The sequence below is a fragment of the Hydra viridissima genome, unplaced genomic scaffold (genome assembly GCF_058129835.1).
Source record: "Hydra viridissima isolate aposymbiotic clone 2 unplaced genomic scaffold, HvirCarnegie_v1 scaffold_1, whole genome shotgun sequence".
Lineage (NCBI taxonomy): Eukaryota > Metazoa > Cnidaria > Hydrozoa > Anthoathecata > Hydridae > Hydra > Hydra viridissima.
Genome location: NW_028324300.1, coordinates 27157799 through 27185228, shown reverse-complemented (window position 1 = coordinate 27185228; position 27430 = coordinate 27157799). Strand labels below are relative to the sequence as shown.

The 27430-nt window shown below is 30.8% G+C and overlaps 5 protein-coding genes and 2 pseudogenes across 5 annotated transcripts; 3 read left to right on the top strand and 4 right to left on the bottom strand.

Annotated features, from left to right (window-relative positions):
- Positions 1-1014: 1014 nt before the first annotated feature.
- LOC149894222 (uncharacterized) lies at positions 1015-1939 on the bottom strand. Its single transcript, XM_090076191.1, has one exon. It carries the CDS (start codon positions 1908-1910, stop codon positions 1212-1214), a length of 699 nt encoding a protein of 232 aa, XP_089932317.1. The 5' UTR covers positions 1911-1939; the 3' UTR covers positions 1015-1211.
- Positions 1940-2072: 133 nt separating this feature from the next.
- LOC149894221 (uncharacterized) lies at positions 2073-3243 on the bottom strand (annotated as a pseudogene).
- Positions 3244-4867: 1624 nt separating this feature from the next.
- LOC149894220 (uncharacterized) lies at positions 4868-6137 on the top strand. Its single transcript, XM_090077630.1, has 3 exons — positions 4868-4995; positions 5418-5811; positions 5907-6137. Exons 2-3 carry the CDS (start codon positions 5452-5454, stop codon positions 6135-6137), a joined length of 591 nt encoding a protein of 196 aa, XP_089933756.1. The 5' UTR covers positions 4868-4995; positions 5418-5451.
- Positions 6138-10432: 4295 nt separating this feature from the next.
- On the bottom strand, positions 10433-12973 carry LOC149894219 (caspase-3-like). The gene is made up of 3 exons (XM_090076197.1): positions 12696-12973; positions 11811-12287; positions 10433-11567 (listed from the first exon to the last, which is right to left on the bottom strand). The coding sequence occupies exons 2-3, from the start codon at positions 12226-12228 to the stop codon at positions 11002-11004; spliced, it is 984 nt and encodes a 327-aa protein (XP_089932323.1). The 5' UTR covers positions 12229-12287; positions 12696-12973; the 3' UTR covers positions 10433-11001.
- A 4884-nt stretch (positions 12974-17857) lies between these two features.
- Positions 17858-19682, top strand: LOC149894218 (uncharacterized). The gene is made up of 3 exons (XM_090077618.1): positions 17858-17930; positions 18133-19056; positions 19213-19682. The coding sequence occupies exons 1-3, from the start codon at positions 17858-17860 to the stop codon at positions 19680-19682; spliced, it is 1467 nt and encodes a 488-aa protein (XP_089933744.1).
- A 628-nt stretch (positions 19683-20310) lies between these two features.
- On the top strand, positions 20311-21402 carry LOC149894217 (uncharacterized). The gene has a single exon (XM_090077608.1). The coding sequence runs from the start codon at positions 20311-20313 to the stop codon at positions 21400-21402; it is 1092 nt and encodes a 363-aa protein (XP_089933734.1).
- Positions 21403-22615: 1213 nt separating this feature from the next.
- Positions 22616-26598, bottom strand: LOC149894216 (uncharacterized; annotated as a pseudogene).
- Positions 26599-27430: the final 832 nt, after the last annotated feature.

Here is a 27430-nt window from a genome sequence, read left to right as displayed (position 1 = left end):
CATTACTTATTAATGCAACGAGCTATTTGTGATGGCTTTTTGTTTTTGAAGAATGCGTTTCTTGCAACAGCTTCTTGTATTATAGGGAAGCGAAAGCATGCGATCTTTGTAATTGATTTTGTTATATATATTACATTTACTTCTTGATCAAGAGCTGTCATTTTTATTCGTACTTAACTGCTTATTGTAAAAGGTAGTTAAATACAAAGTATGGAAACCCACTCGCAACTAATATGGTAGATTTAGCTGAGCACCGTCGCACTATGAATCCAAATCACAAAAATGTGGCCAAAAGTCGTTTTTCAAAAGTATTCCAATATATATATTTTTTTTACAATTTAAAAGAATATTTACCCAATATCTGAAAAAAATATTTTGCAGAATTTTTAATACCCCCTTTATATGTTTTGGGAATGATTTATCGCGTTTAAAAAATAAAATAAAAATTCACAGAATAATTTACGAAATTTTGTATTTTTTTTAAATAAGAGAATTTTTATATTATTATACAGCATTTCGTCAGGTTAGAATTATTTTGTTCTACATTTGTTTAAACTCTACATTTGTTTAAACTGAGATAAATCAAGTTGAAGTTTTACACTGTAATGCAGTGGAATTGGCGATATATTTTTCATTAATGAAAACTTTTTTCAATACTTGCCTGTATTCTAAAAAAAATTATTGGTTTTAAAAAAAAGTAAGTTGCTCAAATTGCTATTGCTCAAATGGCCCGACCCTGTTTGGAGATAATTTCGATAGATACATTTCGCGTTAATATTATTTTGTGCTATCTCCATGTTTTAGTAAATACAATTTAAACGTTTTGCGAAAAGCAAATGAATTACAACAAATTACTTTAAACTTAGGGATTTAAACGCAAATATAGAAACCTAAAACACTTCGTTGGAAAACTTAAATGGATGGGATGATATAATTAGCTTTCTTATTGCTACTTTGACAGAATTCAACTGATATTGCTTCTGGAAGGATGGGCAGCTTTTAACAAGAGCTATGTTGTTTAAAGAAAATTATTTCTATCTAAAAAGATTTATTGAAAATAAACAAACAAAGTTTTTAATACGAATAACATGTTAATAACAGTTTGAATGAACCTTATACAAATTAAAACTGAATGTTGTATAACATAACTAAAGTATATAAGTAAAACAATTAAAATGAAACTTGTTTCCGGATGAAGGGTTGAAAAAAAACTACTGAAATAATGTTTTATAGAAACAAACATCTACAGCTGGCATGTATGGGAACATAGAAACAATGTCTTTTACTTTCTCAATGGAAATTTTAATATAATGTCGAAAACAAGATGCCGATGGAATTGATGGTTCTTCAAGATTACTTCCTGATCCTCTTGTATTTTTTGGCTTAGACAGCCGTACCTCCTTATAAATATCTGTAAAACGATTCTTGAAATACACATGACCAGGAGCATTAGAACTATATACAAGTGTTTTGACATTAAAGTATGGAACCTTTTTGTAGTTCATAAGACAGGCAATTTTTGAGAAATTTTCTTGATATTGAATGTCCTTTTTTTGCATTTGGTATACAAAATATGGTTTACGTTGGTTAACATTCAATATTGCTTTTACCAACTCGGGAGGGCTGAATATTTCTGCCGAATGTAATGATTTTTCAATCTGACTATGTATATTATCACATTCTTGAATGGAGCTATGCCCTAACTCACAATACTTTTGTTCCATGATTTTAATATTTGGATGATCAATAAGAAACTCACGCAATGCAGCTGACATATGACTTTTTCTATTTTGTGGAACACAAGAATCAAACCAAAGTAAAAACTTGTCAATATTAGGAAGATCCTTGTAAACTTGATTTAGCATACATATCACAGCACTGGCAATATCGTTACCGGAAAGACCAGACATACCTTCATGCCATAATACACAATATGCTTTTTTGTTCAGCGAAGAGTAACCTGTTGAATTATAACAACTGAGCTTTCTTTTATAAAAGAAGTTTCCCACGTTACTTTTTGGCAAGCTCAAGACATTTTGTAGATCAATACAAACTGGTTGTGGTAGGGGACTTCAACTTTCGATCCTTATCTCTCTCGATCTTTGTTTCATTTTTTGATGCAATATGCTTGTTATACTTTTGGATTTGTTCTTCTTTTGCATTTTCAATAATGCAAAATTGGTGGCATGTATCACATAGATCTTTTTTTGTCTTTGGAAATTCAATATTAGATTTGGTGTTAAAAATATTGCGGTACATACATTCCTTTGCTGGCAAAATTTTATATTGAGTGCAATATGTTAAATACAAATCATAAAGTTTCTTCAAATTAAATGAACCATCAAAGTATTGTTTGCAGGAAATGCTTCGACAATAATGTGACTCAACTCGTGGAAACAAGTTAATATGGTTTTCTATACTCTGTTTAGTCATTTCAAGAACTTTTTTTTTCCCCCATTTTGTAGGGGCAGGAATACCAGTTTCAAGCTTATTTTCATGATAGTATATTTGTCTGCTGCTGATGTCTAATGTAGAAAAATAAAACACCTTACATACACGATGTTTGACATTATCAACAAAGAAATTGTAAAAATAAGTATATTTTCTTCTTGATTTGTTTACTTATTGATCTGAGTCGTTTTTTTATCTAATCGCTCAGTAGTTTTACTAAAAAAGTGTTGCTTTTCAATCTGAGACATTCACCACAATCCATTAAATAATTTTTTTCTCTCGTCTTCTGAAATTTTCACGGAACACTTAAACTTGCAACAATTTCCACTACCTTTTTTATTTTTAATACTTTTTGGTTGAATAACCTTGCCCCTTGTATTTATATATTCTTTTCCTGATTGCCTAAGTCGCTTTCTTTTTTACTGTTTCCAGTTATAACAGTTTGCCTGACACTTTCTCGTTTTCCCACCGTGCGGAGGTAATCGCAGTTGACCAGTAATTGAAGGATGTGTTGAAACATAGGGAGTAACCATGATATTAGCTTGTTGTGGGTAAACTAAAAATAAAAATGAAACCTAAAAAAGTTATGCAATGCAAATAGGTAAAAATAAGCTAATTTCTTCCACATATGAAGCAATTCATTTACATTTGAGTCTTCATTTATTTAGTATACACAACGTGTAATAATGATTACATATATATATATATATGTAATCATTATTGCACTCCCCCTTTTTTTATTGCAGATGGTGATAGAGAATGATATACTGATTCAGAAAAATATAAAAACATGGACCTGAAAATCAACGGAAAGTGCTCTAATTCGAAGTCAAAGTTGTAAAAAATCCCACTAAAAATCCTACTATTCGCCATTTTGAGAATAATAAGTTAATGATCTTTTAGCTTACAAAAGCAATACGTTAATAGCATGGTTTTTACATTAAAAAAAGTCCATAAAGTATGTTTTTCCGAAGTGTCTTTGTAGAGCGCATATATATATATATACAGGGGCGTGTCTAGGGGATGTCTGCTACGTCGCTGGACATACCCAATATATATATATATATATATATATATATATATATATATATATATATATATATATATATATATATATATATATATATATATATATATATATATATTTCACAACTTCAATATTTTGTTGAATAAATATGATGCGTTGGTAGATAAAAGCAAACAGAGAGAATAGTTATAGCAAACTTAAGCAATAATTAAGCAAACTATACAAGGTTAATTGTTCGAACGGATGGTAAGAAGTTATTAATCCGGGATAACAGCTAGATTTACGGTTTGGTATTTTATTATTGTGCTTGTATAAATCGAGAACGGTCTAAAGTTTATTAAAAAAACGATTTATATATTTAAACGGAGGTTGTTTTAATTTTTAACTTAAACAAATTAATAAGAAACTTAAATGGACATACCTTTTTTTATTAAGTTATTAAGTACTTCATTTCTTAAATATTTTCTTTTATTTATTTAAAAAAAATAAAAGCTATTATTTCTTAAAGAACAAATTCCGGACTTCCCTTTTCAATTACACCCTGAATAAAGTTTTAGTCATATTCTATTGATATTTATCATCAGGAGGAGAAGACTAAAATTAACAACAAGCATATATTAAAATATATCAATGGACATCCCCAATTATTTTATACAAAGCTGTGTATCTTTTTAATTACTTGCATTTTGAACAATATAAAAAGAAAGAAAGGGTTTTAAACATTAAAAATTAAATTCGGACTTCTCTCATTACATACACCCTGTTTGGTATGTATTTATTAAACATTTCTTAAACATAAAGTTTACACAGTTTTTTAGAGAATTTTTTTTGCTTTATATAAGAATAGGCCGTGTGTAATTGCTAAGCGTTGGTGCTGACTATGGTTATCATTATTTTCTTCTAAAAAAAGAGCGTGCGAAACGATGATGCTTGATAATTGTTAGCATCATGTGCGATAAAATATCGGGCGATTGCTAAGCCGTCTTACCTCATAAATGCGTTTGTCAATGAGGAAGGGGGGGGATGCTAAAATTTAACATTTTTGGGGAGAGGTTAAAATTGCGACTTACCCAAAAAAATTCCTGTACACGCCCCTGTATATATACATATATATATATATATACAAAATTAAATTTAATGTACAACAAATAATAAAAAAAATAAAATAGTATTAATTAGTAATAGTAAAAGTATTTCTTATTCCTAATCATTTGTTTTATTGCAGCACTTTATTTCTATTTTATTTCTTGTTTGGCTGGTATAAACTGAAAATTCATTTAAAGTTTTCCATTTCTCTGTGGGAAAACTTATATCATTAGTATATTAATACTTATTACTAGTTAACTAATTTCATTTAGGTTGTTCGAGTAGACTTAATTAAAGGTCCAGTTGTATATGGACAAAATGTTGTTGTACAGTGGTCATCAAGTTATTTCAATGCAATGTTGCAGAACCAGGCGTTAAAGTTTGGTTCTCCTACTTGGAAAAATTATGAGGCAAAGGTCTTAAAATCGGGGGTAAGCATAATTTAGGATATATATACATTTATATGCAGGTGTAAAATTTCCATTTTTTTTTAATGAAACAAGTATTATACTATTTTATATTTTAAATAATTAAGATGATTTGGTGGAGTTGAACAATCAAGCAAACACCCTTGTAAAAGTTGTTCCACCATTACCAAATCAGATAACTTTTATGGTTTGGTTATGATGAACATTTTTAAAAACTGTTTTTTATAAATGTTAAATACTATTTTAAAATATTTCAATCAAACTCATCAGCTTATTTTAGAAAAATGATTGTAAAAGTTGCGCAAAAACTAAATGATTGCGTGTTGAAGAAAACATTGAAGTTATTGAAAACATTGTACATGTGTTGTATAATACTTCTAATTTTAGCTAGTTAAATTCAGTATTCCTTTATGTTCTTATTTTAGAATACAGATAAAGTTGCTTTAGAAATTAAACTTGATGAACTTATTCAATGGAGTTTTGCAGTTAAACAAGCCCCATGATTTATCTTCCTTAACACATCATATACCAAAATTGACAAAAAGTCTTTCCTCTAACTCAAATCAATATGCAAGTGACTTCAATGTAACTCAAAGTTTTCATTCATCTTTTCAGAAGTGGAAGAGACCCAGCAATTTAAATGGGTCTAATAGAGCAACCTCTCAAACTCTCAACTCTTTTGATATGTCTGATCAACTTAATCATTCATTTTGCATTACAAAAAGTAATGCTTTTAATGACAGTCTTGTTTCTAAATCAAATCTTACTGAAACGCATACCAATCTGGAAAGAACCAAATACCCAGATAGATCTAGTAGAGTAAGAATTTTCATGTTACAAAATTTATCTATTTCTTTATTTATATGTTTTAATTATATAAATTTTATTCATAGTACTTTTACTTTGTAATTTAGAAACAATTAGTGCCAGGTCACAAAATATACATTGACCATGTAAAATTCAGCAAATGTAACAAATCGCATGGTACAAATAAATTTGTACACAATCTTTTGGTATCATTGGTGGGAAACACTGACTATCTAAGAAATGTCAGTTTTTCTGGTAAGCAAAGTAATGCTTACTCTGACAAAGTAGCAAAACCCAAAATTTGTCAAGAGCTCGTTGATGGTGTTGTTGGTAAATAGTTATAGCATTTGAATTTCTTTATTAAACAAAAGAAATCAATAAATAATTGAACTCTTTTGTATTTTTAGCTTGTGCCTGTCTGATACTGGGAGTGTCGTCAAAGGATGTGCAAACAGCAATCAAAATAAAATTAAATATTGCGTCGAATGTTAAGAAGAGTTAAAATATGAAAGATGTTATAACAATGTACATAGTGTATTTCTGTCTCTATTGATTATTTAATATATAGTCAAATGCACTTTTTCTTTTTTTCTCCCAATAGCAAGAATTCCTCATATGTAATATACGGATGGTTTATAGAATATCATAAAAAGTCTTTGAAAATGCTATAGGTAGCAATTTTATTGTCTATAATATATGTAGTATATTATATATGTAATATATAATATACACTATAATCGATGGAATATATTCCATCGATTCTATAGACCATCTAAATGATAATAGAAAATATTTTCTATTCACTCTCGAAAAATACGATCTATTGAAACTTCTATAGACTTTCTGTAGTTAAATTTCTATAGACAATGTTTCAAAAGCCTATAGAAAATAGCATTGATCTTTTTTATAGAAACTTCTATAGACTTTCAATTGCATATTCTAAAGAGTTTTAGTAGTTGAATTTCTATAGAAAATATGTTCCAAAAGCCTATAGAAAAAAGGATTGATTTTTTGTATAGAAAATCTATATATTTTTGTCCTGGGGGGAAACCACATGATAAGTACTTAATTTAAAGTAAAAAGAAAATTTAATTCTTAAAGAAATATGAAATAGTTCAAATGTTTTAACACTATATACACATATAAATAATTTTCAATTCATAACTTTATCAATAAAAGAAATATAAATGATAATTACTTTCTAACAATTTAATAAAATAGAGTATTTAAAAAAAAAAAAAGAAAAAAAAAATTTAATCATTAAAATAGCTTTGACGTTGGCGACGCACAATGAGTCCAAATTGCGAAAAAGTGGCCAAAACTTTTTTCCGATTTTATTTTTAACAGAAAGTGAACTTAGTGCAATCTTTTTACTTTAAACAGATGTAAACTGTATTTAAACTCAAGATAGAGTCGTTTTTTGAAAAGAAAATTTATAGCTTTGTTTTCATAAAACATTTATTGCAAAGTGTGCATCTAGAAGATTATACAGGTGTTTTGCCTTTGTTGTTGATTAATTATGAAAAGATTAGAACTTATAAACATAATACAAAAAGTTGGTGGTAAACATGCGAACTTGCAAGCCGTTTTAGAAACTGAAGCAAAAAATAAATTGCTAACCAATGAAGAACTGTCTGATGCAGAACTCTCAGTAAAAATTAGACTTTTTATTTATAAATTTAGAGTTAAATATGCAAAGCATATTCGTAATTTTAAAAGATTAATTAAACAAGAAGTGCCCTGGTTAGAGAGTGAGTTGTTTCAGAGTCAAAATACTAAAGCTTGAGTATTTTCAGAATCAAAATACTCAACTTTAAAAACTGGACGATCAGAAAAAGAATGGATAGAGTGTTCATTAAGAACAAAAAGGAGGAAAGTTTGAAGGTTGTTTCAAGCTTAGAATTTTTATTTTTGTTTTTAAAAGCCACTGATTAAAAACATAAGTTTTAATAAATATATATATAGCAGGGCAGGTGTATGTGCTACACTTAGGATATAAAATGAAAATGTAAAAGTATCAGGCAAGATCAAAAGAACTTAAGCTTTCTGTTATTGAGCAAAAAAATGAAATTCAGAATTGGTTTAGAAGCGAGCTCAGCCTTGTTGTCGATATGCCAAAGCATGGCTATGGTTCCTCAAACACAGGTAACACAGCCAGAAGAGCATTTGACAATGCAGATACTTTTACAGACATTACAGGAGTTGATGCTAAAGTAATTGTTAGATTGAGAAATATAATGAAAGCTGTGTGCAGTGGATACCACCTTGATTTGGGGCCTTCAAAAAATATTGTTTAGCTACTTCTGAAATAATAATTGAAAAATATAACTGGTACATAATGCCACCTACAGTACACAAGCTATTAGAACATGGTTATCAAATTTCTGATTGTTTTGAACTCCCAATAGGTATATACTCAGAAGAGGCACAGGAAGCACAAAATAAATACATTTAAAATGCAAGACTAAACCATACATGTAAAATTTCTAGAAAAAATGCAATAGAAAACCAATATCATTATCTGCTGTTACGTAGTGATCCAAATCATTCATCTTCAAAAAAACTAAATCTATTAGTGCTGTTAACTTAGTTTCTGAAGTTTTAAACCTTTTACTTGATGAACAATAAATATTTTTTAAGTAATAATTTTTGCTATATTACTAAATGTTGCAAATATTGGTTTATAAGGTGTGTGTATATGTGTGTGTGTGTATGTGTGTGAGTGTGTGTGTATATATATTTGAGATCTTTTAAAGTATATATATAAACTTTAAAAGATCTCAAGTTATAAAAATGCTGAAATGAAGTCTTGTATTTGTTGTTCTCACCCCTTCCCACCCCCCCCCCCCACCCCGGGCTTTTTCTAATGTTTTTTTTTTAAACAAATGACATAAAACCAAAATGGAGCAAATTCGAGCAGCTAAGAAATTATTTGTTTTATACCCAATACGTTCATAATAATGTGATAGAAGTTTAGGAGGAGTTAAAAGTGGACATTTTAAGCTTTATCACTTTTTGTAACCGTGAAAACACATATTTTAAAAATTTTTCACCTTTCTTCAAAAACCCAAAATTGAAAGCTAAAAAATCGAGTTATTACTTCTTTTTTGATTAAAACCATATAAACAATAAGATAAGAAAATGAATTTTTAAAAAAGGTTACAAATCGTCAGGTTAGAATTATTTTGTTCTATATCGAAATTGAGTTCTATATCGAAATTGAGAAAATGAGTTTATACCTTTTTCTCTTTTTTTGTTATATTTTCTTTTTGGCTGTGTTACTTTTAAAATTGAAAAAAATAAATAGTGTCAAATTAGGTGTAACCGATTGTGCTTTGTGCAAAATAGCGATAGTTATTAATGTTATTTTGTTCTATTTCTAACAACCAATAAAATTGTTTATAAATCGCATAAAATAATACGTGTTCTTGTTTATTTCCTCCTTATATAAATGGCACTATTTTCCTTTCGTACCCACCTACTTTTATTGCAGATTACAAAAGATCGTCGTCCAAAAGTAATAAAAAGTATAGGAAATAATTCTTTTAGACCAACTTAATATTCTCTAAATCCAATCTGAAAGTGTTAAAAACTCGTACGAAAACGCTAAAACTCGCCATTTTTTCAACGTAATGACGAATTTAAAAAAATTACTAATATGTTTAAGTTATAGACCTGGTTTTTATTGCTTGGTAGTTTTGAACCGCTTAAAATTTAAAAATTTAAACAGCAGTGAAAACCATGTTTAACTTTTTAATAACTTATTTCACTTTTTAAATTCGTCATCGCGTTGAAAGAATGGCAATTACCAACGTTTTTGTATGAGTTTTTAACTTTTTCAGAATAAGTTTAGAGTATATTAAGTTGGTCAAAAAGTATTGTTTTCTATACGTTTTCTTACTTTTGTAAAGAAATAAACTACTATAATTGAAAAGAAAAAGTTCCTAGATATTGGGATGCCACTGCTCCACTATTATTTATTTAAAAATATGAAATTAGCTTATTTATGTATCTATCTATCTATCTATCTATCTATCTATCTATCTATCTATCTATCTATCTATCTATCTATCTATATATATATATATATATATATATATATATATATATATATATATATATATATTATATATATATATATATATATATATATATATATATATATATGTATATGTATATATATATATATATACATATATATATATCAATATATGATTTATATAAAACATTATTGTAACATATGTTACAACCATTTTTTATATAAAGATCCACAATTTAAAATTCAATAGACGTTGTTTTCTCAAGACACATGTTCTTTTGCAGAATATCTCTATGATCTAATATTAGATCAATTCTATAGACAAAGTTTCTAGAACCCAGGACACAAAGTTGTATAGATTTTCTATAAAACCATTTCATTTCTATAGGAGTTCTATAAAAATAATTGAGTTCTATAAAGTTTCTATAGACAATTTCTTAAAGTTTATAGAAATTCAAAATATATTTTGAAGTCTATAGAAATTTCTATAGACATTAAGAATTTGTCTACAGAAATTTTATAGAACTCAATTATTTTTAGAGAACTCCTATAGAAATAAAATAGTTTTATAGAAAATCTATAGAACTTTTTTTCCTGGGTTGACTTGTAAAGAGTTTTGTCTATAAAGCCACTTATCTGTTGAATTTCTTCCTCAAAAAGCAGTTTATAGTGGTGCTGGATTTTTGATAGCATTTCTAAGTTACTCATGCGATAGTTTACAAGCAATGGAGAAAATCAAGTTGCATCTGCAGCTATAGATGCTGGCATAAAACTGATAAAGAAAGCTGCATCTAATGGTTTGACACTTATATCGCAATCTATAGTTGAAAAATTTCTGAAAAAATAAATCACTTGTTAATGAAAATGCTAATAAAGTTATTTTATTAAAATAACAGTTAAAGCTAAAATTATCAAATATGAATTGAGCTGTTGAGATTTTAACAGTATTAAAGGCTTTTTGTAAAATTATAATTTTAAGAGTACTACTTAAGACGAATAATAAAGAGATACAAATTATTTTTGGATTGGCAATTCCATTTTAAAACAAAGAATAACTTTTGCGATTATAATGAAGTCACCTTAAAACTTTAAATTTACTTAATAAATAAATTTTCTTACAGTTAAAACTTTACAACATAATGTCTATTTGAGCAATACCATTACTAAATGCCCTTCTCCTGAACTTTTTGATGATGTCTTTTGGTAAGATAAACCATGTAAGTGAGTTGATTTTCTTGCGAAGATATTTGCTTCATCTTCTCATCATTCCCATAGAGACACATTGCCTTGTTTACCCGTGTGAGCATAGTCAATAAATCTTCTTTTTCAGAGTATTCTTTAAATATTGAAAGAAGGCAAGCAATAAACCAAGAACCAACTGTGTATGTTTGATGGTTTCTTTTATCGGGATGATTTGTATATGAGAATGCTTTTTTATTCTCTGTGGTTGAGTGCACTACAAGTACATTTGTATAGGATAGCAATAGTTTGGTACCTGAATCATGTGAAAGAGGTACGGAAAAATATCGGGTAGGTAGTTTGCCTTCATCAATCTCAGTACCACGACATGCTTGTATAAAAAAAAGTTTTGGTGTTTGAACTTTGATTCTACTTTGTTTGCCGCTGAATATTTCAATGATTTCATTTATTGATATTACTTCATTATCAGAACAGATTACACCTGTTTCATTACCATGACTTGATATCAGCACCGCGATGCAGTCGTAACCTATATATATATATATATATATATATATATATATATATATATATATATATATATATATATAAATATATATATATAAATATATATAATATATATATATATATATATATATATATATATATATATATATATATATATATATATATATATATATATATGTATGTATATATATATATATATATATATAAAAACCTGAGCAACATTTACAAAATCCAGCAATAAAAAGAGGTATAATATTAATATTACCTTGTATCGCTTCATTTGATGCAATTCTACAGCATTCGGTAATTACTTTATCTCTAGTGCAATCTGTATATGATTCATGAGAAAAGTTACAACCATTAAAGAATTCAATAAATTCTTTTGCATCTTTATGGGCTGTATAACGCGGTTTACAACAACCGTTAAAATTTACACAGTTAATAACAACCAAATAACCGTTTTTTACGCGATAAGTCAAATCATCGGTAGTATATACAGAATAATTTGTTTCTTTTGATTTCGAGCAAAGTCGATTACGCATGGACGCAGAAAAACTGTCTTGTGACAGCTCAGTACAGTAATAATAATCTTGCTCAGAAAGTAGCTTATAGGACTGTTTAAAGGGTTTTTCATGATGCTTTAAAACTAAAGAATCATACATGATTTTATTTTCTGAGGCCATAGCGAAAGTAGAAATTTCCCTGAAGTTTCTTATAGATAACTCCTGAAGACCTTTTTTAGCTATAGAAAAAAAAGTATTTTGTAAGTATTAGCATGCAAACTTTGCCAACAGTTAAAAATATACCACATGGCTAATCTCCAGAATCAGGTACTTTAACATCTCCTTACATGGAAGTGGATGTTAAAATGCCAGCAGTTACCTAGTAACTTGACATCCACTTCTACGGATAGATAAAAGAACGAGAAAAAAGCGACTTCTAATTAAAGTATAAGTGATGTTAACCATTAAGTCTTCATTTTTACGGTAAATTACATTTATACATTTTAAACTTTGCTTTATACTTGGTGTGCGATTTTAGCTAAATGTTCTTTTTTCGAAAAAAAAAAAAAAAAAAAAAAAGAGGCATGCAAATAAAGTGAAACTTCATTAACGCATTAATTGTTTTTACTTATGAATACATTACTTACCAATGTGACTTGTGTAAAGTTTGATTGATTCGACTACAACAACACAGCAATATTATGAAGCCTCAAACTTATCACACGTGAAAATTTCTCGTTACAACTTAAACTGAAGCCTGTAAATATACAGCCTCTTTCGTTCATTATATCATCAGAATTAATGTACATAGGTTTTGCTGAGGGAATATATATTTAAAAAATTTTCCAAATATTTGATTTCCGTATTTACATTATTCTTTGTGTTTTTCTAATCAAAAATCAAAAAGCATATAATTTATTAACTCATGAGATTACGTCGATTTGCATCAATGAGGTAAACGTAAAACTAAGTCAAAATGTAAACAAACAAACGATATTGTTAATGACAGACAGGAATTTTTCTTAAAGCGGAGGAAATTCCTAAATTATTGCGTAAAGCAATGTTTCTAATGTTGTTTAAGGAAGATATTTTTAAATTTTAATCGCTGCTTGAAAATGTAGCAAAATGCAAGTTTCCAAAAACTAAACACTTATACCCAGTTCAATAAAGATTTGCACTACTCGGGTAATTTAGCTGGGTAAATAACCGGGTAATTTTCGTGATCTAGGTAAATTCCATTCAAGTAAAATACTATTTCATTGGGAAAACTTTACCGCTGGAAACTACCTGAAAAAATCCTAGGTAAATTTTCCTGCAAAAGTAAACAACGTTTGTACAACAATTTCATGTTTGTTTGAAAACAGTTGAGATATGATTTTTTTACAACGTGAAGATATCTCTAAAAAAAAATATAACGTTCGTTCTCAACTTCGCCCAAAACCAATTTACTTTTATTTCACCGATGTTTAGACTTGTTTTTCACAGTTTAGACTAGTGTTTAGGGTACAAGCATATAAATCTCCCTGACAGATGGACTTTATTCTATGAGAAAACGTACACACTTACTTATTGAACAAATGTTAGTTGAAAATGGATTTCGATCTGTTCTGACGAACTTGTTCTAGGTGACTGTATAAATTACTAATATTCGTGTCTTGAACATTTGCAGTGTTATTGGAAGTACAAAAAACATTCTTACAACACTGGTTAGGAAAGTTGAAAGGATTTTATTGTTATAGTACTTTATTGTTACTGTTAGCTTCTAAAGAATGTTGAACGGGATTACTTTTACTTCTAAAAAAAACCAATTAACAAAATGTTGTAAAAACAAACATCAATCATTAATGAAAACTCCCTCTCGAATCTTAAACAAAAAATGTTTCATCTTGAAACTAAAAACGGTTTCCAACGCTCCGAATTTTGAGATGTAAACGAAAGTCAGAAAATAAATATAGAAATAGTCGATGACGCATTTTTCATTCCAAAGGCACATAAGCTGCTTACTAATATGTGAAGTATGTATTTTAACACTATTATGTAAATTAAATTTAAGAAAGTGAATATTTTACTTAATTGTGTCACTTCGGCGATGCTGCCTAATTTTTGTATCACATAGTTAATTCTACCTTGAATCAAATTTCTATGTAAATTACTTTTCTAGATTTTAAACTCAATTAGTTGCACTACCTATAACAAAACAAACTATTTATTACGAACCTCAAGGATAAGTAGGCCAATTTTCTGTCAAAACTGTAATATTTGCAAGTAGTGAAAGACTCTGCAAGAAATAAATGGGTTGATAAACGTTTAAATTTATTCTTCGAAAAAAAACAAGATAAATCAATTTTTTTATCAATGGTTCAATTCCTAGTTTTTATATTCTTTAGGGCAAAAACAATAAAAAAATTTTGACTGCTAAATGCAAATTTGTTTTAATGACAGGTCAGTACGCCTTGTGAATAAAAAATGCCAGTTCGTTATGGAACTTCCTGGCTTACATTTTATAACACCATCATGCTAAAATAAGAACTAAAAGTATTTTGACTTTTGAAAAAACGCTATTACAAACAAAATCATATTACAATATCAAATTAAAAAAGGAAGGTCCTATGCAATTGAAACACGTTTATAGAGGCTCAGTAAGTAAGTTATCATAGAAAGCGTAGCAGTCACTCGGCAGAGCGTCTTTGAGCTCTTGAAGATACTGATATTTCTTCGGCTTTATTTTTAGCCTGTCTTGATAGAGAAGGTTGAGAGTAATCGGAAAGTTAATTTTCTTTGGTCTTCTTGGCAGAAGATTCTAAACTTTGTCAAAGTCCAGTTTGTAGAACATTTTTTCATTGGGCTTGTACCATAGACATCGAAGGCTTGTCACCGTTGGATCGCCGGCAGAAAGTCCAGGACATATTAATGAGTATATCAATGTCGATGTTTCAGAATACTTCTTTACAAAAGTGTGATCCACTTCAAATACATTGTATGGTGACGGTTTGGTTCGGGCATTCCTAGTGCACCTAATGTAATCGGTCGGAAGATAAATTTCTTTCTTTTTTAAGCTCTGTTTAATTGTGCTATGCTCTGAATCACACTCCATTTGGGTGTGCCCCTTTCCCAAGAATTTCTGGTAGATGTTTCTCTGCATATGTTTAAAAGAGTAATGAAGATCAATTTTATATTTAAACTTGAACAACAATTTCAGAAAATCTTTAAATCATTCAATAAAAACTCAAGAGAAACTGTATTATATATATATATATATATATATATATATATATATATATATATATATATATATATATATATATATATATATATAAGGACTGTACCGTCCGTGTCCGGGCTGAGTTCTTGACAACCAGACCATCAAATTTAATTAGAAATGGCTAAAAAAGTTCGTGGGAATCTAACTAATGCCATAGGCTGTGTTTTAGCTTTTAAAACAGACTAATAACAACAGAATCTTTAAAAGAATTTTTCTTTTTTTTCCGACGTCACTTTTAAATGCAAAAATCTCTAGAACAGTTAGTCTAATAAAAAACTTTAGAAAATTAAAAGTGTAGAACTCTAAATTCTGAGGAATTTGAATTTTTTGAGCTTTTTGGTCAGACAAACGGTTCTTGAGTTATTTTTTTTTTAAAGAAATGTTCACGGAGATTTTTCAAAATGGCTCTCTCCCAGTCATCAGCTGAATTTCGCCGGCCGAGTCCAATTCGAGTCCTCGGCGACCGGACAACTAATTTTAAAATGGCTGAAGAATTTATTGTCAGAATAAAAATTAAAATGTCTTTTCTTTCTTCTTTCTTTGGAATAGTTATGTATTGAAGAAAAGGCAGTTGGATTGTCCCTCCTTTAAACAAATCAGCCCACGAGAGGCTGTATAAGTTTTGCAAAAGTAAACAAATAAAACTAGCGTAATACGGACCAGTAAAAACGATGATCCAGGGGCAGTAAGCAGCAATGAGAATGCATTTAAATTAAGTTGTTTGTCCAGTGTTGTGATTTGGCGGGTGGACAATAAAACTGTTCTGTTCAAATACCAAAGAAGTTTTTTATTTCAGGAATTTTTTTTCAGGATAAACAATCAGGGAGTTGTTTGAGGAAGTTAAATTCTTTCTTTCTTTTTTTTTCTTTTGAGTTCGGCCGCGTCCTAATATTTTAAAAAATCCAGGGGCTAATTGTAGCTAACCTCTTGACGGTTATGTAAAATCTAATAGGCTCTCTGGCTCACTTCCCTAAACTTCTTGAACCCAATGAATGTTTAGCTCACCCTTGCTCATCAGATTTGAAAGGCTAACTTGATCCTGTGACTTATTTTCAGCCAACATAAAGTGTGAAAATATGTGAAACTGCAAAATCAAATAGATTTTTTTGGGCTCACTATTTGGTAACTAAACTTTGAATCTATTACTTTGTATAAAAGGGATTGTCCCTGGGATTTTGTGCCTTTGTGTTGTTTTCTTGCAGCGAACACAACGTTTCAGTTCTACATTTTCTCTTCTCCTAAAATAACTCTCTCTTTACAAATAGTTTTCCTTTAATTTATACTATACAAAGAACCTCAAATATGCTCATAAAAAAAACCGCTTAAACTATATTTACAACATATAAAAGAAACTACGTCAATCAAATCCGCCGTAAATAGTTTCTTCACGCAAATCAATGACACTTGGTTGAGTATAAAATCTTGAATTTATCTATGTTTCTTTTGCTCTTTTCAAGCCTTCATGGATCTGCTTGCTGGAATAAAGTTAATGCTTTAACTTGGTCTTGCATGATTTGAACAGGCTTTGTTTGGTTTTGTACATTATCTGCCCCATGCAGAGAAACTATTATTTGGTCATATTTTTATTTCAGCCAGTTGGAGAGGATAGTTATCAATTTAATTTTAATTCACAGCTTAACATTTTGAGAATAAGTGGTTGACCCATGTTGTTTGAGCGCAATATTTTCTATAACTATGTCCCTTTCACTGAAAGTCCTTGGATTGCAACAGCTTATGTAAGCACATTGTTTGACCTATAAAGTTGTAATGATTTCTTAAGTCAGCTTATCAATCTGACATGACAAAATTAGGCAAGGTGAAAAAATAAACGGCAATAGAAATGTTTTTCTCTTTTACCTCAGTTTTTTAGTAACTATTGGCTGAAAAGGATTATGAAGCCGTGGAACAACTTTAAAACTTATTTATACTTATTTATTAAAAAAGGATGGCCCGAGGAAGAGGAAAGGAAATCGATTCAAGGCCAGGAAGGCGAGAAACTCCTGATCAGCGTAATGAAAGGCTGTTGAGAGAAAGGGAACGGCGAGCGCAACAGAGAAGGCTTCAAACTGCGGCTGCAAGAGAGGCATTACTTGCACAGCGCAGGGCAAGAGAGCTTGAGGTAAGATTGTCTCAGACTGAAATTGAAAGAGAGGCCTCAAATAATGTGCGCAGAGAAAGACGTCTTCAATTAACTCAATGCCAAACTGAGGAAGAAAGATCCTCCAAAGCACAGCGCAGAGCAAGAGAGCTTGAAATTAGAGTGTCTCAGACTGAAATTGAAAGAGAGGCTTCAAATAATGTGCGTAGAGAAAGAGAGAAAGAGATGAGACAATTGCAGACTCTTGATGAAAGAGAAACTTTTCTTACTGAACAGAGGCAAAGAGTAGAGCAGCTCAGATGATCAACCAGGGCCAGACGATCTGTTGAAATTGATGGCTTTATGTATGATCCTACAGTTGATTATAGCACATTTTCTTTAATCGGTAAAATGTATAAGATTTATAAGTTCTGTAGAGCAAGAACGTTTAAGGGTGAGCGCCCTGGACTATGTTGCAACAGTGGGAAGGTGAATTTAGCTCTTTGGCACCACCACCTCCTGAACTTTTACGTCTCACCCAAGGTGAAACTCCCCAGTCGAGGGATTTTTTTGAAAAACATGAGAAAATATAATTCTTGCTTTTAAATGACCTCATTTGGTGCGACAAATATTGTTGATCACTCTGGATTTCAGTCCACCTTTACAGTCCAGGGCCAAGTGTACCATCTGGCAGGGTCGCTTTTACCATGAGAGGGATCGCAATTCTTACAATTAAACTTTGTAGGAGATGCTGCCTCTCAAAGGTGTTCATATTTGTCAGGTACAAATCGTGAAATTGTTGAAAATCTGCAACGAATGCTTCACGAGTGCAATTCATTGGTGCATACTTTTGAGGTAGCTCTTTCTAGAATGCTTTCTGATGAGTATAAGGTTGTTATCAAGGTTGATAGGCGGCCCCCCGGTGAGCATGAGAGACGTTACAATGCTCCACAAGTTGATGTCGTTGCAGTTGTGATTTCTGGCCAAGAGACTGGAACACGTGACACTGTTATTCACAAAAGAAATGCAGGAGTCCAGCGTATCATTGAAACACATCGCTGGTATGATGCTTTGCAGTATCCTCTTCTTTTTCCCTACGGAGAAGATGGATACAATTTTGGTCTCAGACAGGTAAATCCAATTAGTGGTGAAGAAACTTCTAAGAAAGTGTCTGCCATGGACTTCTATGCATATCGTTTAATGGCTCGAGATGAAGAGCAGAACTACCTGCTTAATTGTCGCAACCTGCTTCAGCAATTTGTGGTTAATATGTGTGCAAAAATACAGAGTGAGAGACTGTTAAATATTTGCCTAAATCAGAAACAATTGAGGGCTGAAGAGTATATACACCTTAGGGATGCTAATGCTTCGGATGGTAGTGTGACGAATGTGGGCTCTTTGGTCATTCTGCCATCTTCATTTACTGGTAGCCCTCGCCACATGCATGAGTACTCTCAGGATGCATTGACCTATGTGCGTGAGTTTGGAAGGCCAGACTTATTTGCTACTTTCACGTGTAACCCAGCGTGGTTAGAAATTCGCGAGCTATCGGCAAATGGTCAAGAGGCTAGCCACCGTCATGATTTGATTGCCAGAGTGTTTGAGCAAAAGCAAATAAAGTTTAGAGAGGCTTTTGAAAGACTGTTTGTTTGGAGAGGTTCAAGAATGGGTGAACACAATTGAGTGGCAAAAGCGTGGTCTCTCCCACTCTCACAATTTAGTTCGGCTAAAGTCAAAAATTCACCCTTCTCAGATTGACAGTGTGATATCTGCAGAACTGCCTAACCCTGAAGTGGACCCAAATTTGTTTGCAATTATAACTAAGAATATGGTTCATGGCCCTACAATCTCCAAGCCCCATGTGTGCAGGATGGCAAGTGCACAAAAAAGTATCCGCGTAACTTATTATGTGAGACTCAAACTGGTACAGATGGCTATCCATTGTATAGACGTCGTGCTCCATTAGATGGTGGCTTTACAGCCAAAGTAAGATTGCGGGGAAACGTGGAAATGGAAGTTGACAACAGTTGGGTTGTTCCCTACTCCCCTGTGCTTTCTAAAATGTTTAATGCTTACATTAATGTTGAGTTTTGTAGTAGTGTAAAGTCTATCAAATATATCTGCAAGTATGTGAATAAAGGAAGTGACAGGGCTGCTTTTGGCATTGCTGGCTCAAGAGCCAATGACGAGGTGAGTAACTACGAATTTGGGAGATATTTGAGTAGCAATGAATCATTCTGGAGGCTATTTGGTTTCTCCATACATCATCGTTCTGTTACTGTGATGCACCTTTAAGTGCACCTGGAAAATGGCCAAAGAGTGTACTTCACGGAGCAGAATGATACCAAAATATCAGCTAATCCACGTGACACCTCTGACGGCATTTTTCAAGCTTTGTACAGTTGATGAACTTGCAAGGAACTTGCTTTATGTGGAAGTTCCCAAGTATTTTACCTGGAATGCAAGTAAAAAATGTTGGTCAAGGAGAAAAGCAGGCAAGGCCTTGGGAAGAGTGTATGTGGTGAACCCCAAAAACAAGGAATGCTATTTCTTGCCGTCACTGCTAAACAAGGTGCGAGGCCCAAGGTCTTTTGATGAGGTGAAAACTATTGAAAATCGCGTGTGTGAAACCTTTCGTAGGCATGTAAAATGTTGGGACTCTTGGAGGGGGACAACCATTGGAATGAGTGCTTGAATGAGGCTAAACAAATATCTTTACCTTCACAAATGCGAGACTTATTTGCAATTATAATTAGCACATGTAACCCTTCAAATCCGGCAGAGTTGTGGAACAAGTACAAGGAAGCATTGAGTGAGTATATTCTTGAAAGGGTTAGGCGAGAAAATCCAGATCTTGAAATTGAATATTCTGAAGATGTATATAAATGAGGATTTGATATTGATCGAAGATAAATTTGAGTCCATGAATAACAGCACATTGCAGCAATTAGGCCTACTTTCTCCAGTCCGCAACCAAGGTGCTGCGCTTCACAGTGACTACCTTAGGGAAATTAATTACAATGCAGAAGATTTGCAAGCATATGTTGCTGAAAAAAGGCTTCTACTCAATCATGATCAAAGACATGCTTATGCATCAATAATTGATGCATTACGAAATGAGGATGGATTCATAATATTTCTACAGGCTCCAGGAGGTACAGCCAAGACATTCCTGACCAACCTAATATTGGCTGAAGTAAGATCTAGGGGAGAGATAGCTGTCGCTGTAGCTTTTTTTGGTATTGCTGCAACCTTGATGGATGGCGGAAGGACAGCACATTCTGTATTTAAACTTCCACTAGATATTGCTAGGTTAGACAATCCTACTTGCAATATATCAAGGAATAGCGGTAGGGGTCACACCCTTAGAGATTGTAAATTGATTGTTTGGGATGAGTGCACCATGGCACACCATAAATCTATCGAAGCCCTAAATACAACTCTAAAAGATCTCAGAAAAAATGACATACTTATGGGGGGCACTTTACTTCTGCTCTGTGGGGATTTCCGGCAAACCTTGCCGGTCATCCCAAAGTCCACACCTGCAGATGAAGTCAATGCATGTCTGAAAATGTCACATTTGTGGAGACACGCAAGGACATTGACCCTGACCCAAAACATGCGAGTGAGCTTGGGAAGTGACAGCAATCTTGACAATTTTCCAAATGTTCTTTTGCAAATTGGTGATGGCAGGTTTCCTCAAAATGTTAACAATGAAATTCAATTGATTCATGAGCTGTGCAATTTGGTACAGTCAGTTGAGGACCTTATCAATGTTGTGTATCCAAGTGTGGAAATGAACTACCAAAACTTAATTTGTTTGACAGAAAGAGCAATTCTTTCTGCCAAAAATGATGATGTTCATAATATAAGTGATATGATTTTATCAATGTTGCCAGGTGAACCCAACTTATATGAGTCAATTGATGCTGTTGTTGAGGAATCTGATGCAGTTCATTTTCCTGTTGAAGTGTTAAAGAATGTGTGTGAAAAGAATGCTACGCAGCACCATTGAGGCAACAATTCTGACTGAAAAGGGCGCTGGTGAAAGCGTTCTAATTCCCAGGATTTCCTTAGTAGCTTTCAACTTTGAATTCCCATTCAAAAGACTTCAGTTCCCTGTTAGACTAGCATTTTCCATAACAGTCAACAAGTCTCAGGGACAATCCATCAAATACTGTGGCGTTGATTTAAGGTCTCCATGTTTCTCACATGGTCAATTTTATGTTGCCTGCTCTAGAGTTGGCTGTTCTAGGAATCTTTTTATTTTGGCCCCTGGAGAAGTTTCAAAAAATATTGTTTACAGACAAGTTCTTGATTAAATCTCATTTCATAATTTTTTAAATGAACACTGATATTTCCATGTCTATGTAAGTTTCTCTAGCTAGATTTCTAAACAGCCTTTCATTTCAAAGACCAGGAGTTTTGCAAGGCAGGTATGTAAAAACTAACAGGAAATTTTTCATTTCTTTTTAGGTTTCTCTTTCTGTGTCTAAGTCCTTGACTGTAAGTCTTGAGACAAAAAGACTGGTCTGTATGTGGAAGTGCCTCCACGTGGCACAGACCGGAAACCACTTATGTGGGCTAAACTTCCACACTTTGAATTATTCTCCACTTTATCTGATTTGCTCAATGGTTAAGTTTATTCCCGGACAGCGTCGGGTACCCCTGCTAGTATGTATATATAAAACCAAAAAGTCCCTCATCATGTAATCTTAGTGCCACAGTACTACGACTATCATTAGCTTGGTTTTCATTCTTTAGCTTGCGTGTTCTTTCGGCAACTATTTCCTTGACATTTGCAGCTATTTCCGTTTAATCTATTTTTTCAGATGTTTTTCTCGGTCTTTCTCTACTTAGACAATCTTTTCAACCATAAACAAAACGGTATTTTACAAAAAATCCTTCACGGTTGCTTTGGTGTTATAATAGTGAAGCAATTTCACGAGATAATGCACATTTAGTTAATAAAATAATATGAAGAGTTCTACAATACAAGTTTTTTTCTTAAGTTTCTTTCGTAAGCTTTTTTAATATTAACATATTTGTGATATGTTAACTCTTTAAAAACATTTTTAATGGTTTCTTTTTATTACCATTTTTTTCAATATATCCATAAATTCCCTCACCATTAAAACCCATCATATCAATGGTTAACTTGTTTGTACATTCTAACACTTTATCTTTGTTACATTACATAACTCGAACTCTTCCAGCAACAGCAATTTCTATTTAAGAGTATTCAATGCTTCTGATAATGCATTCATAATGGGTTTCTTTCTTGGATTAAGGGGATTATGATTTATTAATTCATCTAAGTAAGAAAACTCAACCAACCCATCTATCACAAACAAAATAGAAAAATGCTCACAAGCATCACACTCTTGAAAAATATCTTTGTTGAAGACTTGTAACAGCTCATTTACGTTACTGATATTTTGATATTGATTTAACTTTCTACATTTAAGAAGAAGCACAAGATCTCTATTTTTCCATAAGGTGCTACTGGCCTAGCCAAGTAATTACTTTCTTAACAAACAGGTTTTTCCAATTCCAGCAAAACCAGATATCAAAAGTTTTAAGATTAAACTTTTTCAGTGCTTCACGCATTTCTCAAAGAACAGAAACAAAATTTTACTTTACATTTCTAAAAAAAAAAAATTTTAGCTCTTATCTTTAATGCAGATATCAAAAGTTTCAAAAAAAACTTAATTATGCTGAAAATCCATACAAAATTTAAAATGAATTCCCAATACACGTTTATTTTAAAAAATAATTTAGAATGTTTACCTTGACAGATTTTTATAAAAACTGCTATCATTTCACATTTTGTATCTTGCATTTACTGTTCTCCTATTTCTACTCATTTATTCATCTTTTATTTTATTATAACCGTACACTACCCTTACTACCCTTTTCTTTTAAGCAAAAACGATACAAGCAAAGTTATGAAAGACAATTAGAGATTTAAGCTTTACAATAACCATATCAAATATCAAATATAAAAACTTCTTTTGTTAAAAACTTGGTTTTAATACTGCTGTTAATTATCCTAAAAAAACATGGTAATTTAACTCTTGTCGATAGTCATGGTCGTATTTATAGTAGTTGTTAATTATAGACAAAATCCTTTTATCTTTTAAGTGCTGGTTTTATCAGCTCGAATACTATTATTCTTTTTTAGGACTACTCAAAAAAACTTTGCTCTCGCTTTTTTTCATTTAAACGGTTGATCAAAAATTAAAAGTGAAATTTTTAATACATAAATTTTAAGATTCCACATATTTTATCAAAAATTAAAAGTGAAATTTTTAATACAGAAAGTTTAAGATCGCACACCTGAAAATGTAAGGTAAAGACAAATTTTAAATTTGAATTTCTTCATATTTTATCAATTAGCGAATAGTTGTGCTACTAAACAGTACAATGTTATAAAATTGTGCTTTAAAAATAATAACACAGTATATTTTACTTTTGTCCACTTTTCTGGCACAAGAAAACTTGTGCACGGCGATCTTCTATTTGACTTATTAGGTAAATTTTTCGAGATCGTCCGTGTTTTCTCATTCGGTCTTATTTTTATAAGATTTTTCATTCCGTAATTTCAAGGCTTTCATAAACAAGCCGCGACAGCTCATTTTCCGTAAAATTAGCGAAGGCCGACTTTTTTTACGGTTGAAATTATTTATTATCCTTGCTTTTGTAAACAAGCTTCAGAAACAAATAAAGATCTTTAGAAGGACAAAAAAAAAATTTCATTAAATTTTGGAAAAAAATATTGTGGGAATTTTTTTTACGTTTATAAATAAGTTAATTACAATAAAAATTTAAAGAGTTTATCTAAAAATGACTAAATCTCATTATTATAACTATATGTTTATTTTAGCTGTTTAACACTTGTGATACAAATAATAATATTTTGATAAAAACAAACAAATATATTAACTTTATTTTATTAAAATTATTTTGACTTTTTTAATTCAAAGTATTTTATTTTGAAGTTGAAAGTTTTGCTTGTTTTATTAAACATTCCTTCCCAAAATCTTCAGAGTGTTTTTTACAATAATTGTTTTAAAAAATGTTTGCCAAAATGCAACAAACTTTTTTAACACTTTGAACAAGCAATTGAACTTTACTATTGCAGTTAATAAAAATGTCAATTAATCCACTCTTGCACAGCAATGGTGAAACTTTATTCACATGTGTCACTTCAAATATAAAAAAACAATAAATAACAAAGTAGACTAAATTGTCAGAAGGTTCTCTTTGTCTTCCTCTGTTTAAAGAACTAATCAAAGTTCCATATTTTTGAAACATATCAAAGGTGTCTGTTTCTTCTAAAATTGAATGTAATTCTGGAAGTTTGTAAGCAATAAAACCTGCAATATATAAAAGCCCTTGTTTGCATTCAATTGGCAACTGAACCTCACAATTTTCACATATTGACATATCAAACTCCACATCAAGTTCCCAGTTATCACAGTAATGGTGAGCAGGAGGAAATATTATAAAATCTGCTTGCTAATCTAGCAACTTTCCAGTTTTGTCGATTCTAAATTTTTGAATAACATTTTTCACAGTTATCAGATGTGCCACCTAACTCTTGCTGATATTTCCTAAACTGTTTTTCTAGTGCATCTGATTGCATATGTCCTAGCAATACATAAGATACACCGCAATTCAAAAAATACTTGGCACAGCTTGCTAATCTTTTAGAAGTTTTTTGCAATAAGAAATATAGTTCTCTAAGAAATCTATTTGTCATTGACTGAAGTAATAGGCTTTCTTTGAATATCATTTAATCCAATATCTAGACCTTTGCTGTTGAAAATAAGCCATCACTTGACAACTGTTTCAATAAAAAGTGCAGTATCTTTAGCTTCAGGAATTTTTACGCATAATGCTGCAACTGTTTCATCACAAAAAACTTTGAGAACAAATCCATACTTTTGTTGTTTAATTGGTTTTGGTGACTAAAATAACTTGCTCGCTTAGAATCTGTTTCATTATTAATAGCATAACTGACAGCATTCTCCAGTTAAGAATAATATTTAATAATTCCTTTGTTTAAAAAAGAAAATAAATATCTCCAGAATCTTCTAAAGTTATATATATTGAAAACTTAGGTACTGGTCCACAATGTTCATATGATATTAAAGATATATATTTTTCTTTTTCAAAAAAATAAAATTTTTCTTCACAGTTAATTATCATTGACTTCAAATTTTTTACAATTGAATTAAATTGAATGTCGTCCATTTTTTTGAAGTTTTTGAACTCATCAGGTAAACTATTTCGTTCAGGGCACATTAACCCAGTGACATCTCGTTTTCTAGACACTATTGGAATACAAGACACTGGTATACCTTTAAAGACTGATGGAGGATGCACTGGAACAAAACTACTACCTTTGACTTTTTTTAATTCTGCATCTTTAGGCTAGTGCTCAGCACAAATTCGCTTACAATCTGTAAACTCAAAGTTTGCATTTGGAAGTTTTTTAATCCATAACTCGCGATCCTCGGATTCACAGACAAAGACATACCAATTTTATCTTCACCATGTTTTAAAACGCATTCAAAAATTGGCTGACCATTTCCTGACTCTAGATACTCCAATATTCACTACACTATCCAATGATAATTTTTTCATCTAAACGAGAACTATTAATTACTATTAGTTAATTAATTCCAACTTTGCTATTACAGCTCGAAGAACTAAAACCTTATTTTATCTTCATTTACTTTGAAATTATAGAAAATAATTTCATTTTTGTAAACTTCGTTTACGATTTTAGTCTGATCATTTTCTGGCGATATCAAAAATTTACTTCATACTAAAGAAAGAAACAGTAAAAACACCTAGTTTTATAAAACGAAACAAAATACAGAAAAAAACTATTTCGTTTTTTATTTAAACAAAATACAGACACGCAAATATTTCTTTAAAGTTAAATAATTTTGCAGACCTGGAATCTTGCGACGCATTCCGCTAAAAGTTCTAAAAAAAGACTGATTTTTTAAATTGTAAATTCTCCATAACAAAAATAACAAACCTTTCTCTTTTTACTTTTCTTGATAAAACAGGTCTTATTTTTCCTGACTGTAAATAAAAAAAAAAATTAAAGTTCCTTTGTTCCTTAGTGTGTATTCTTAAATACCCCAGAACGTCGATTATCTGCCCCCGAACGTCGGTAATCTTGAAAGTGCATTTTATTTGCATGGTTTTGTCAAAACTACACTTTTTGTTTTTTGAAAACAAAAGTACAACGTTCTGACTGTATAACGCACAAGTTTATGTTTATAGAGTAAGGTGAATTCGCATTGCATATAAAATTTTGAATAGTTAATGGAGAGAATCTACCTAAAAAAACTTTTTCTTTGAATTGTTTACAAATTTGGAAGTTTTTTTACATTTTTTTTGAGCGGTAAAACTTAAAAGTTTTTCTACTTTCACTTAATTGAATCTTTTAACTTTTTATTACTTATAAAAAATCTTAGCACTCAATTCTTTTTCTTGTTCAAAATTTACATCTAACCATTGTCCTAAATTGATAACATTTTATTTATATTGTTTGTGAAATAAAAATTGTCCTTATCTAAGAAATTTGACTAAATGTTTTTAATAATTTTAAGTAAAATCTTTTACTTTATATGAAGTTTTTTATTGATTTATTAGCTTAATTTACTTCATGAATATAAACACTACATAATGCATGTGGTTAAGTTTGATGGTTATTCACAAAACTACCCAAAAAGTTTTATTATTTTTAGATGAAAATCCATTACCAAAATTTGAATCTTATTTCCATGGTTCGTGGATATTTGGTTGGGAAAAAAAGTGTCATATTGGAATAAACCAAAAAGAATAAAATTGAAATATGTATTTCATGTCATGTTTTCAGATTAAGAGAATGTGCACTCATCTAAAAATTTTCAAAACGTTATACCATAAAGAATGTGATCAAAAGAATGAAATCAACAACACTTCTTTTAAATATGAACTGGAAAACTCATTGTGATGAATGCTATTGTTGCCAGCAG